The sequence below is a fragment of the Ochotona princeps genome, chromosome 1, assembly GCF_030435755.1.
Source record: "Ochotona princeps isolate mOchPri1 chromosome 1, mOchPri1.hap1, whole genome shotgun sequence".
Lineage (NCBI taxonomy): Eukaryota > Metazoa > Chordata > Mammalia > Lagomorpha > Ochotonidae > Ochotona > Ochotona princeps.
The window spans coordinates 86,206,395-86,221,249 of NC_080832.1; the positions used below are offsets into that span (position 1 = coordinate 86,206,395).

At 37.7% G+C, this 14,855-nt stretch overlaps 1 protein-coding gene across 1 annotated transcript in view; it reads right to left on the bottom strand.

Annotated features, from left to right (window-relative positions):
* The window catches only part of COL19A1 (collagen type XIX alpha 1 chain), a 341,639-nt gene extending 328,332 nt beyond the window's left edge, over positions 1–13,307 (bottom strand). The window contains exons 1-2 of the mRNA XM_058669675.1: positions 13,217–13,307; positions 1,230–1,304 (exon numbers count right to left, since the gene is read on the bottom strand). Of these exons, the coding sequence (XP_058525658.1) occupies positions 1,230–1,304; positions 13,217–13,307 (166 nt within the window). The remainder of the gene's footprint in view (positions 1–1,229; positions 1,305–13,216) is intronic.
* Between the last annotated feature and the right edge of the window lie 1,548 nt (positions 13,308–14,855).

The window sequence follows — 14,855 nt, forward strand, 5'->3', positions numbered from 1 at the left end:
TAGATTTTTTGAAAAAGAGATATATGGGTAATTAACACGGATGGGGGGAAAGGGAGAAAAGGGAGGGGTAAGAGGGAGAGGGGAAGAGAGAGAGAGAGAGAGAGAGAGAGAGAGAGCGCGCGCACAAGAGCACTTTTATGCATTGGTTCACTGCCCAAACGGCTGCAATTGTTAGATCTGGTCCAGGCCACTGCCTGGAATCGGGAACTCAATCTGAGTCTCCCACATGGATGCAGAGACCAAGCAGTTGAACCATTTTCCACTGCTTCATCAGGCACATTAGCAGGGAATTGGTTTGGAAGTGGAGCAGCCAGGCCTTGAAGCCATGCTCATATGGGAGGAGGGGCAGTGCTGCAGATGGGGGTGTTAATATGCAGCTTCCCAATGCCACCACAAGAAAGATATTTTACCTGTGGGTTCCTTTCTTAAATGCCTACCAACATCTAGGGTTAGTGCTTTTATTTGATCGGGATGACACTCTGCTGGCTCTGCCATCAGACCAGAGAGGGTCTCCCCAATAAGTAGTTGGACTTGAGTGGACTATAAGATGTGGGACTCTATGCTTGGCATGTGCTTGCAAAGAGGGATCTCAACTGAATTTGAACTATGGTTAAGCAACAAGGTGGAGGAACCCACCATGGGGGGAGGGTGTGGGGAGGTGTGGGGAGAATCCCAGTTCCTATGAAATTACAACACAATGTAATTAATGGATAAATTTAATAAAAAAAACTTGAAGCACAACATGTATTTTATGACTATAAATGTCAGACAGAAAATGTGTGGGGATGGGGTGGGAAGAGAGAGAGAGTGTAGGAAAGCAAAGAGGAGAGGACGATACAGAGAAGGAGGCAGTAATGGGGTGAGAGGTAGAGAGGAGAAAAACAAGAATGGAGTGGAGGAGAGGAAGGATGGGTAGTTAGAGGGAGAAATGGAAAAATGGAGAAAGCAGAGGAGAAAGAGGAATGTTGCACCAAAATGATAAACATGACTTTTTTCTCCCCAAGTTATCTCCTGTGGATATAACTTCAAACAAATTTTTTTGTCTCAAAATGTTAGGTCTTATTGATTAAATAATGTAGAACTCCAATCTCAGCATCTCATCATCTACTTCCAATTTTTATGCTGATGCTATGACTTCCAATTATTGCAACTACCAACAGTGAGCTACATCACACAGCTTTTCATAATTTTGTACAAAATTCTAATTCGCAAAGAACTGTAACGATTACCTGAGGCTTCAAGCTTATTCCTGTTGTCTTGCATAAAGTGATGTCCCTCTGTTCTTAGTAAAGGACATTTTTTTTCTGTGTTAAAAAAAATAAGGCATAGATAATATTAAATTCAATTTCTATCAAATTTGAATCACACAGACTTAGCAACTTAAGATAAAAGCAGAAATAAAAAAAACATTTTATCAAATTTCCTCAAAATGAAGATAAATACATCAGTGACATCCTGAGCAGGAATACATATGATCAAGTAAAAAAGTGCTTTGAGTACAGCCTGGTACCCATGAATATTTAGTGTTTGATATTATCACTATTAAATAACATTCTCACATTGCTATATACCTGACATTACGAAATTAGCTAGCTTGAACGTCATCATTAAACTTCAGTATGCAAAGCATAATCTAACCGGTAATAAGTTACTACTATATTTTAGAACAATTGTTAGGTTTTGTTGTCAAGTTATATTCAACTCTTAAATCAAACAAAAGTGATTAAGATAAGTAAAAACACATAACAAGAAAGCATTCTGCACACAAAAGTGGCCTGTGATTGAAAAGAGATAAAAAGCATTCATGTGTGAAAGCATTTAATGATAAATGAACTATACAGTTAGAACAATGATTTTATATGTTCAATGTTACCACAACACACTAATATAAGTGAAATTACTGCACTGAATGTTGTTGGAAGTTATCTCATCACTTTAAAAGTTCTTATCTTGCAGACATCATCACGTCTTAAATAAAAGCAAAACTATTAGGTATTTTGTAAACATGATCAAGTGTTGATTTTAATTCATGGACATTGTAATAAACTCCAAGTATATTATGTAAAGTTTCTACAATAGAAATTAGCCCACCTGTATGGTGGGTGCTGGTTCTGTAAACCCTGTGGGTCTGGGTCTGGTGGGGTCCGGGTCGCCTGGCTCGGGCCCTTGGCCCACCTGCGAGAACTGATTTTCCACATTGGAATAGACGGAGTAGTGGACATTGACCCAGATTCACATGGAGGATATGGCAGCCCACTGAGCCCTGCAGGGGACATTTGTATCATCCTAGAACAAATTGGATAACTACCCCAGCCAAACAATGCCAGCAAACATCTGGGTGAATGGATACTCTAAGGTGGAATATGTCACCCATTGGACTGAAAGGGTTCCCTCATACTTGGCCTGGTCAGACTCATAGCATTTCAGAACTATCAAAACCGCCTGGACAGAACCCTTGGAGTGTGCACCACATTGGGACCATGGCTTGATATTGGGCGGTGGGTCCACATTCCCAGCTACTGGAGTGGTTGGAAGGCTGGGTATAGCTTCTCTCCTTATCCCTCCCACTTCTCAATACAGAAAGGAGAAATAGAAAATTTGGAAACAAAAATAAAATAAAAACTAGAAACTACTGCTGAGAGAAATTCAAGATTTAAATAATTAAATATAGAACAAGTACTTTTATTACAAGATTCTGTATCTTAAAATATCAAATTATCTCAAGATTTAGCGTACATATTTGTAAAAGTTAAGACTCAAATTTTTACAGGATTACAACAAAAATTTAAAGAACTAAAAATAGAATTAAATAGGCTGAAGAAAAACTAAAAGATATCAGGAATTTTTATTATACAGTGTTGGTATACACATAGAAAGATTAATGGAACAAGAGGCCCCAAATGAACCCATTAATTTCCATCTTTGCACACAACAGCCATGGCAATTTGGGTGAGAAGTGATGGACTCTTGAACAAATAATGCTTAGTTAATTGGATAGTTAAATCAGAAATCACTCTACTCTGGCCATTACCTCACATGCACAGAAATTAAATTATATATAATCAGACATAAATGTGAAAGAAAAAATAAGCCTCTGCCAAGAATACAACACTTCCGAACCTTTGTGCAGCAAAGACTCAAAAAAGGGCCTCTAAGAAATAATCACAAAAGAAAAAAATTGCTATGTTGGAATTCATTAAAGTTAAAATCTTCATTAATCAAAAGATAGTGTTAAAAGAATAAAGAGGCAAGTACTTGTACTACACATGTCCATTATTCTGCAGAAGATATTGAGCTCTTGCAAGCCAATAAGATTACAGACCTTAATTTGACAGTGTTCAAAAACACACAAGAACATCATGAAGTAATATTAAAATGGATAACCCAAATATGCAAAGGTACTCTTTAATAAACAGAGAAAGACAAAATAAAACTGCAATGAGATGTAGTTAAATGATGAAAATTTAAGAGTTTATAGGACCAAGCTTTAATGAAGATGTAGAACAAAAAACCTCTTCCTTATTGTCTGTGAAGTGGAAAGCAGCACAATCACTTTAGCAAACTTGTTGGTATTATTTACCAAAGTTGACTATACAGGATCTCTCCGGTAGAAATTCATTGATCCACAAAAACCAGCTCCCAAGAGTGTGTAGAGGTGATGGGAATATTCATAGCGTAATCATTCATAGCGTAATCATTCATAGGAGTCTAAAAGTGGAGATAATCTAATGATTATCAACATGAGAACACACGAATAAATTCTGGTAGGTACAACTAAAAGCTGCAGGAGTTCCGCCGAGTATCAAGGAGCATAGCTGGAATGCCTGCATCCCATGTCAGTGCACCTAGATTTGAGCTCCAGCTCTTTCTCCAGTTCCAACTTCCTGATAATGCCCATGCCGGAAGGCAATAGATGATGGCTCCAGTAACTGGGTTCCGACCACTTAGGTGGGTGATCTGGATTGAGTTCCAAGCCCTCAGCTTCAACCTAAGCCTCAGCTATTGCAGGCATTTGGGAATGAACTAGTAGATGGAATCTCTCTCTCCATTTTCCTTTTTAAACTTCTGAGAAAATATCTGAAATTAAAAACAATTCTTGCAAAATTTTTTAAAAAGCTAAATTCTGATCAGATTTTCAGAGTGACCATGGATGACTGGAGGAGTGTAATCAATAAGATTAACTTATTCACAACATATTGGGGAAGCCCCAGTAAATCAACTAGGAAAACAAATGTCAGTCCAACGGAAAGGGACATCTTTCCATGACCCGTTGGTAATGAGTGGAAGCTCTGCTGGTCTACTGCCAAGTTGGAAACAGAATATATCTTATTTAAATTATTCTGAAAACTTAGTGAATATATGATATGTGAAAGTAAGAAGCTTGTCACTTTGAAATGAATAGAATGTAACATTTACAGCAATATTTAAAAATTATTTCTCCACCAAATGTCTTTAAGAAAATCAAATCTCTGACTCTCCGTAGGTCATGTATTTTATTGTAAGAAGTAAAACAACTTTTATGCATCAAAGACAGCCAAAGCAAAATGAAAGGCAGCTAGGCCATATTTGAGTCTATAACCATTTGTTCTAGACTAACTAATGACATTTTTTATACAATTTCTACTCATCTCTTCATCCAAAAATTAGAATCTGAGCACCTAAGAGCAAACAATCCAAGAAACATTAAGACCATTTCTGGTAGAGTTGAAATAAAAGACAACTTTCATGTAAACTAACTTTTCTTGCTTTCTGTATTGGAGATAGCTGCTGAAAAACATATGAGATGAAATATTATACCTCTATAAACTATCTTTTGTCTTTAGGAGAAATGTTTTGTTTTCAGTTTTAAACATGTGCTTAAAAGAAAATCTCCTCACACATGCACAATCACATTCCTTATACGATGTTTTTGCCCGCTTGCTTGGTTTCCTACTATATTGCTAAGCATTCTAATCTTGAGTTAAACTCTTACGATAAAATATCTCCTGTCATTTTGGCATTTTCTATATTCACATTTATAATTTTTTAAATATTCAATGGAGATATGTCACATTTTTTTTCTTATTGTTTGAAAACATGTTGAATTTCCATTTCTAACAACTAAGACAACCAGACTAACAAACCTATTCTTTTAATTTTTCGTTTTCAAATGATGCAATTTTCAGTAGATAAGTGTGTGTTGCTTGTGCATACTAAATATAGACAAACAGCTCCCTGTAGCCAGAGTCCTCTGGCCTTAGGAAAAATAGGAGATGAAGTCATTCCTTGTGCATTAGGAAGACAAAGAAGGCAAACAAAATTGTAAGGATCATGAAAAATAAGTATAAATGTGTTGTTACATGTGTTACAGTTTATGGAGCCATCTAAGTATGACACTATTTTTATATAGTAGCTTTCTGACTACAGGGAGAAAGCATAGTAGCTTATTAGGATCATTTATTTATTAGCTTTGTTAAAAATGGAGCTACCACTTGTACTTAACATCTCCATATTTGTACTTAAATAGCAACATAAATGAATAATACAGAATCGTAATCTCCCTTTGTAACTCTGCTTTTCATAGTTTGATTTACTTGAGGCCATTCATGATCTGAAAATATTGAACAAAATTCCAGAAATAAACAATTCAATGGTTTAAAATGGCTTATGTTACAAGTCTATTCTACAGTTGTTCTGTTTTAATGCTGTTCTTACTATGCCTAATTTGCCAGCTAAACATTAGTATTAATGTGTATATATAGGATAAACATAGCATATTTAAGGTTAAGAACTACCTGTGGTTTGGGGCTTTCTCTGGAATGCCACAGAATATTTTTCCAATTAAAAGGGTATCAGTGACTCACTTTGAAGTCAGTCTTGCGGAGCTATACTGAAAGGTAAAAATTCAGAAATATACCTGTCCTTTTTGAAGTTTTATTTATTTAAAAGGCAGCACAACATGGAGAGCGGGAAATTAGAGAAAAGCCTTTCATTGTCAAGTTCACTCTCACTTTGAGCCATAAGAGCCAGGGTTGAGCCAAGCTGAATCCAAGAACCAGGAATTTCAACCAGGTCTCCCACAGGGATGGCAGGGACCCACCTACATGTGCCATCCTCCGTTACCTTCCCAGGCACATTAACAGGAAGCTGGATCAGAAGAACAGTTAGGACTAAAACCAGCACAGCAGTGGCTTAACTGTGCCACAATGCTAGCTCCAGATGCCCATGTGTTCACATGATATCTAGAAATAGTTCTACAAGACAAGCGTTGGCCATTTCCAGTATTTATTATCTTATGTGAATTCACTCTGGTCCAAGGTCAAGCCTTTGACCTTAAAGGCATAGAGGTCAGTCTGACAACAAACAAAATATTAATGTGTTTTTCAGAAGTGCATGCCCCCTTCCTTCCCGTCCAAGCACTTGATTCCAGTCCAGTCTCTGGCCTTTCTCACTATGTCTCCCACATGTTGCCTTGCCCTTGCTCAGGACCTTGGAGCTCACTATATCCAGGTGCCTGCAAGCCTCCTTTCTCACTACCTTCATTTCTCGGTTAAAATGTTCCCACAGAGAGCAGTCTTTTTTGACCAGTCTGTAATATATCAAATAAGATTGCTGGATTTAGCAAACAAAATATAGTATGCCCAATTAAATTTAAATGTCAGAAGAATAACAAAAAATTTTAGCATAACTTTATTCCATGTAATATTTGGAACATGCGTTTACTAAAAAGTTATTGTTTACCTAAACTCCAAATTTAGCTGGGCATCTTATATTTTATCTGGCAATCCTACTTGCATGCCTTCACTCAGCTATGATGGTAGGTCAGGCTAAAAAGATGAAAATGGAAATGGAAGGAAAGGAAAGGAATTGAGACATAAGAATAAGCAGAATGTGAAACACTTGGCTGCAGTTAGGAGAAAGTTGGCTTTCTTAGCTGGATGAATAGTTGATTTCTCTAGTGGAATTCTCTTCAGTAAAGGGAAATTTGCCAGTGCGTATCAACCCATGGTGGAAGAGAAGAGTTAGAAATATTTATGTTTGACGTGCCATTAAACTCAGACAGGTTGAGGATGACATTTTTTTTATATTCCAAGCCTTTCTCACAAAACCTCCTTTACCATTTCTGCTTACACTTTGAAACTTCTATTTCATGTTGTTTTCTTTCTTTGTTCTGTTTTAAAATTATCAGCTGATGAATTTAAGAGTAGCAAAATTTTGTGTAATTTGATATCTATATTTTGGACTGGAATCTCATTTTTGTATATATAGCTTTTTTGAAATTTAGTTTGACAAAAAATAGAAGTATTTGTGACTCTAGGGTAAAATATAACTCATTTGATTAATATGAAAAAAGTTCAAGCAGTAAAATTATCAAATAGAAATGGAAATCAAAGGAGAGGTCTGGGCTATGGAATGAATAGCACATACATCACATTGAAAGCTGCAGGAATGGATGTGATTATCAAATGAAGTGAAATGACGGAAGAGACTGTTCCCTAAGAAATTCCTAATTCCTTTTGTCCATTTTTTGTGCTTTAGTTTCTATTTCTTCAGATCCTTATGAGTACATATAATATGTATAAATTGTTATCTATAAAAATCACACTTCTACCCTGCCCAGTTTGACTGAAGTCCTATTTGCCAGATCTTTCCAACACACATTAAAGAAAATTTTTATTTACCTACAAATAAACTCATGACACAGCACTTTCCTGAAGAGTAGACTATAGTTGAGGAATATAAAAAGCAATAGTGTTCCACAGACACACAACTAGTTTGTTTTCATTTCATGAAGGGATCAAGTAATGAACCTTCCAATGTTCTGCACTTTTTCAAAGCTAAAACAGACTTCTTAGTGTACTGGGAGAGAGACAGGCTGCATAATTCCATCGATAGTAACCACCTTCACACCCCGCTGTATGCTTCATATTTTGTCCATTCCTTTGATAAAGGAATATAGAATAACTAAGTTTTTGGGAGAAAAACATTAGTTAACAAAAAGATGAAGTGCACAGACTAGAACACAACAGAGATAATGTGGACAAGAGGCAGGGGTGGCGATTCTGACATTGTGACAGAGTGAGGTAAGCCCCTCACCTGCAGTGTCAGCATTCTATATGGTCACCACTTCAAGTCCTGGCTGCTGCACTTCCAAATCAGCTCCCTGCTAATTCATTTGGGAAGAAAGCAGAAGATGGCCTAAGGGCTTGGACCCCTACAACCCAAATGGGAAACCTGGAAGGAGTTCAGTCTCCTGAGATCGGCCTGCCTCAGTCCCAGCTGTGTAGACTATTTGGGGAAGAAACTAGGAATAAAAGGTCAATCTTTTTCTTCCTACCTATACGCCTTCTAAGTTAGTAAAAATGTATCTTTTTAAAAGTAATAAAATAAGAACATAGCTATCTTAGAATCCACAAAAGGTCACCACAGCTTTACTACTCATGTCTGCTCTAGCGCTACTCCTCCAAGAGAGAATATCCAGTTAGGAGCTATTTGGTTCAGTCATTATGAAGCTCTCTCTCACTTTCAAAATACAGTAGCCACTGAGTATTGTGGCACAATATGTTTCCAATATGTTACCATTTTGGACACAAGGAATTCTGAAAAAGGACACAAGATAAAATTTCTCCATGTGACAGAGCTTCTAAAGAGAGGGAGGTGTTCAGGGGGTAATGTTTTGGTGTAACAGGCTTATCTGCTGTCAGTGATACTGGCATTCCAAATGGGTACCAGTTCTTGTCTAAATTTCTCCACTTCCCATCCAGCTCCATGCTAACAGCCTAGGAAAAAGCAGTGGAGGATGACCCAAGTGTTTGAGTCCCTGCCCCCACAGGGGAAACCTAGACAAATCTCCTGGCTCCTGGCTTTGACCTGACTCTGGTCTAGCTCAGCTCTGGCCATTATGGCTCTCTAAGGAGTGACCCAAAGAATAGATGAGCACTTGCTGTTGCTCACTCTCTTCCCACATCTTCCTGCTTGTAGTTCTTACTTTCAGTAAATAAATCTTCAAACAAATTGAGGTATTTGTCAGTTAGCCAAAGTCACATTTCAGCAGAATAGCTTTTCCTTGCAATTATTAGAAAACTAACTTACAAAGGTTTCTCTGGATAGTTTTGGACCTGGTATATAATTAACTTGGCCTGAATGCTTAACCTGAAGTTTTACCATACAAAAGAAAAGTTTGCAACTTACATGGCCTTCTGTCATATTTTTTAAACTCTGATTTTCTGGGTTTATTTCATTTGGCAATTTGGTATGTTTTCCTTCTAATTGATTTTTTAAATTGAAGAAATTTTAATTATTTGATATACAGATTGTATGATGGAGAATAAAGTATCAAACTACAGATGAAAGCAGATTGAGATGATCTAGTATTGTACATTTTAATACAATCCTCTTCATGTTTTTGACAAGCAACTGAGATGAAATCATCACATTTACATTGAAGTTGATTAGTTGCATGGAAATATACAAGCTCACAATATCTCCAAATCTGAACATAACAAAATTGAACAAATGTGAAATGATGTAATTTGAAATACCCTTAATACTTTTAAAATTCAAGTTACTGTTTAATCTCTTCAAATTATTCTTGAATCCTATCCCAACTGGAACACTCCAAGAACTCATTAAGATAGCATAGACATAGTGATTAGAGGACTCAATTTATGCTTCATGTCCATATGTTTAACTGTAAACTGTTGACAACTCCACAGTCTCGAGAGCTGAAACCCTAGCCTCTCCTCCTTCAGATTTGCTGTCTTTTATTTTTAGATGTAATCACTTCCCTCCGGTAAATGGTTAGTGACCGCACGCACAGGTCTGTACTTGAGGAAACTAAAAAGGGAAGCTTGCGCTATGAATTAGACATACGAGAAATACGAAGAGCACTCTGCCAGGCCATGCCCTGCATATCATAAGCTTCAATTATTGTTCTGATAGTGCTGTGCTAACATTTCCAATTCATGCAAGTGATACATGAAGTTAAGCAATTTCCATTCACATTCACACGTGGTTTCACCAGCACCTTTTCACAAATGGTATAACAAAGATCAATTATTTGTAATTTCCCTTAATGCTTTGTGAAATACCAATCTTACAAGAGTTCAGATTCATTTTGAAACCATGTGCTTAGGAAAATCTTTCAAGATTAATTTGGCTATATGAATTGGAATACAACATGTGAATCTGAGTAGACATACAGCACAAACTAAAGAATTGAGATGGTGAAGATATAAAAACAAAATGTTTAAGGAATTCTAAAATGTGGAAATTTCAGTTATACAAGATAATTAAATTCTAGAGCTCTTCTCTGTAACATCGTGTTGACAGTTAACAAAACTGTGCTACATCCCTAAAAATTTTAAGAGGATGCAACTCAGTTGTAGTCTTGCCACATAGTTTTTTTTTTTAAAGTTACTAAAGATACAAATAACAAAAGACAAAAGAAAGTTTGTTAGCCTAACATGCCAGATATCTGCAGAGGAAGAGAATAGGCAATGAAATCTTAATCATCCCAACAGTGAGTATTTCTCCAAGTGCTTCCCTCAGATGTCCCGCCTTCTATCCACAGGGGATTTAAATAAAGATATAAGTTACTGAATCCTACTGCCCCTTGATCTGCATCGTGGTCCTCTGAGTAGAAGGATGAAATTGATACCACAGGTGATTTTACTCACACTAGTCCCAGAAAATCTTACGTGATACTTCAGGTCATCGTTTTCATTAAGAACATACTATACCCTAGGATGTGCCTAAAATCTGTGTCCTATTCAAATTTTTCATCCCAATTATATAAACAAGGAAAGAAAATTTTTAAAAATCCTGTCTTATCCCATTTTCTCTGACTAAATCACAAAACATTACCTTCTATTTCCTGATGAATTGGAATTGTAGACATTATCACAATAAAATCCTCGATCTTGTATCCAGCTATGTAATTTATCAGTTATTGTTCATGTGTTTCTCACCAAAGAAAATGTTTGCCCCAAAAACTGTATGACAACCACATGTCATTTATCCAGCACTCAAATATCCATGCAAATTTTTTAAATTTTTTTTAAGATTTATTCATTTTTTTAATCACAGTCAGATATACACAGAGGAGGAGAGACAGAGAGGAAGATCTTCCGTCCGATGAGTCACTCCCCAAGTGAGCCGCAACGGGCCGGTGCGCGCCAATCCGAAGCCAGGAACCTGGAACCTCTTCCGGGTCTCCCATGCGGGTGCAGTGTCCCAATGCATTGGGCCATCCTTGACTGCTTTCCCAGGCCACAAGCAGGGAGCTGGGTGGGAAGTGGAGCTGCTGGGATTAGAACCAGCGACCATATGGAATCCCGGGGCTTTCAAGGCGAGGACTTTAGCTGCTAGGCCACGCCACCGGGCCCTATCCATGCAAATTTTAGGAAATGTACCTCCTACTAAACTAGCAAACACTGTAAGGACTTATATTTTTTAACACTCTTAAATACCAACATTTATTATGCCTTTATAAGTCATTGTTTTATGTAAGGCTCAGACTCAAAAATCTCAGTATGTTTATCAAGAAAATATTCCAAATTGAGCACATTACCAAGTTTAAAAATGTGTATAAGATTTGCCACTGGAAGCAAACCCAATAAAGAACTTGGGGAAGTCCTTCTTCAGGTTGCAGTCAGGTTTGGCGGGGCCTGCATCAGATGACCCAGGACTTTCAGTCCACCTGTGAGGTGAGTAAGGGATCCATAAGCCCATGGGTGGAGTCCGTAAGACCCAGGAGGAGTCTGAAGGGGCCTGGATCTCCCAGCCCAGGTGCTTAGGCCTGCCTTCGTGGTGGGTGCCAGGTCCATGAGCCCTGGTGGTAGGGGTTCGTAGGGCCTGGGTCACCTGGCTTGAGTCCTCGAGCCCCCCTACTTGGTGGGTATTGGGTCCAGAGCTTCAGGGGTAGGGAGTTCAGCAGGTTCCATGTCACATGACCCAGGGCCTTGAGCCTGACTGCATGGTGGGTGCTGCACTTCAGAGCTCCAGGGGTGGGGTATCCGATGGGGCTTAGGTCACCTGGCCAGGTTCTTGGACACACCTGCAGTGGGGTGCCATGTCCATGAGTCCCAGGGTTGGGAATCAGGCTTGGCCTATAGTCACCTGCCCCAGGTCCACGAGTACTCCTATAAGAACCGGTCCTCAGTGTAAAGGATGGAGTGCTGAATGGCAGACCATCGTGCATAGAGGACATGTTAGTCCATTGGTACCCGCAGAGGACATCTGGTACTATATCAGAGAATGGAGAACAGAACACGGACAACTACACCAGCCAAACAATGACAGCAAATATTTGGGTGAATAAAGACTCTAAGGTCGACTGTGTCAGCCAATGGATATTTGAAGGGATTCCTCATCCATAGATCACTTTTTAGAACTATTGTATTCACCTGGGCACAATCCTCAGAGCATGTACCACATTGTGACCCTGAGTTGATATTGGGTGGCCTTTCTCCATCTTCGGGTATTGCGATGGTTGGGAGGCTGGATATGGCCTATCCCCTTACCTCCTCCCACCCCCCAGAAATGGGAAGGAGAAATAGTTTGAAAAAAATAATCACGCCTACTTCTCCCTGATTCTGGATCCTTCCCACCCTGGTCAACTATGTAAGCATCATCTAAAATAATAGTAAGTATAATAATATGTATATTATTTAAATATTATATTATTTATATAAACATACATTATGATTGATAAATTTAACAGCTGCAAATTAATGTGATGTTTAGTTCAAAACATTCTCAAAAGATCTGTTAATCTTTTGCTTGCCTCACATGGGAGACTACAAAAATGACATAATTAATATATATTCCCTTTATCACAAACTTCATGCTTACCTCATTAAGATTAGATACATCCTCATTTATCCTACTTTGTAATGAATCTCCCTACAGCTTGAGTGGCAATTGATAAAGAGGAAATACTACCTATATAATAACATCTACAAACATATTTATATTTGTAAATATCGATGACAGAAAAGGATAACAACACTAATATAGCATATATATAAATATAACATGAAAAAATCAAGTAATCTTAGAAATTCTTAATGAGTATCCTGTGAAGATCAGTGATGGAAAACAGTAAATTAGTATTTATATTAAATTACTCTGCAATCTATGGCTTCTGCAATCTTAAGATTAACATCAATTTTTAAAAATGATTTGAAGATTATAAATAATATCTGGACTTTGGGCATGAAGGTGGTCTACATACCTGGCTTGTCCCTGACTGACACAGAAGAGGAAGAAGGTATAAGGAACACTGCCATCCAAAGCCACAGTTTCCAAGAGCCAGTGCACCTCATTGTGCTGTGAAACCATGTGAACAGGTGGACACAGATCTGCAATGGGAGAATAATGTTCAGATTGGCTTAACTGTATTTAATTCTTTTACTTTTCCCCAGAATATCTTCCATCATTAAAGATAAAACATAATTGAACCAATTATCTTACATATAATTATATGATAGGATACATGATTGCATGATTGTATACACTCCTTTAATGTATAAGAAAGAAACCCAAAATTATTTTTAGATTTGTTCCTAGTTGGCTATCAGAATCCGTAATCTCTTAGAACTTAAATTCTATAAGAATTTTAAGAGTTGTATCACCTACAATAACTTTATATTTTTTTAAAATCAGGTAAATAGTATAAAATTATATTCTTAATCTGTCTTAAGTCACAGCTCAGTAGAAAATATTCGTGTTCTTGTTCAAGCATCACCATCATTCACGTCTGGAACCCTTTTTATCTTGCAGAACTGAAATCTAGATCATTAAACTATAACTTCCCATTCTCCTCCCTTTATGAATTTACTATTTTATGAGTTTAAGATTCATCCTGGTAGCATTTGTCAGAATTTCCCTTCCTTTAGGCCTAGCTTTGGGCCCAGCGTGATGACTCAGTGGCTAAATCCCCGCCTTGTACACACTGGGATCGGCTACTCCACTTCCCCTCCAGCTCCCTGCTTGTGGCCTGGGGAAGCAGTCCAGGATGGCCCAAAGCCTTGGGACCCTGCACCTACATGGGAGACCTGAAATAAGCTCCTGGCTTGATTGGCTCAGCTCCAGCTATTGCAGCCACTTGGGGAGTAAATTGGTGGACAGAAGATCTGTCTCTCCTTCTCTCTGCAAATCTGCCTTTCCAATAAAAATTAAATAAAAATGCTTCCAAAGCTAACACTTATGTTTTATAGTTGTAAATAATGCAGCCACAAACATGGTTGTACAAGTACCTGTTTGAGTCTGTTCTTTCAAATCTTTTGAGCATATATTCAAAAGTGAGGTTGCTACATTATACCATGATTTTTTTTTATTTTTGAAGAAACTATTAATTTCCATGGCAGTTGCATCATTTTGCATTCTAACAATTCCTAAAAGTTCTGATTTCTCCAGATCCGTAGTCACAGTCACTGTTTTCTTTGATAGAGGCCACACTAATGGATGGGAGATGCTGTCTCATGGTAGTTTGGGTTTGCATGTCCCTAACTATGAGCAGTGTTGGTCACTACTTCATGATCTTATTGCTCATTTATACAATCTTGTTCAGAGAAATACCTAACAAGCTTGGTTGCTGTTGAACTACAGTAGTTTATGCATTCTGGATATTAGCTCCTTATCAGATTCTTAATTTGCAAATATTCTTTTCCATCCCATGGGTTTCCTTTTCAGTTTGCTGTTTGCCTTTTGACATTCAGCGTTTTTGTATTTTTTGTTTTGTTTTTAAAAGTTCATTTTATTTGAAAGGTAGAGTTACTCAAGGGAAGAAAAGCAGAGGGCGGGAAACATCAAGTGTCCACTCATTAGCTCAATTCCCAAACAGGCACTTTTTCTACTTAGTTTTGCTAGAC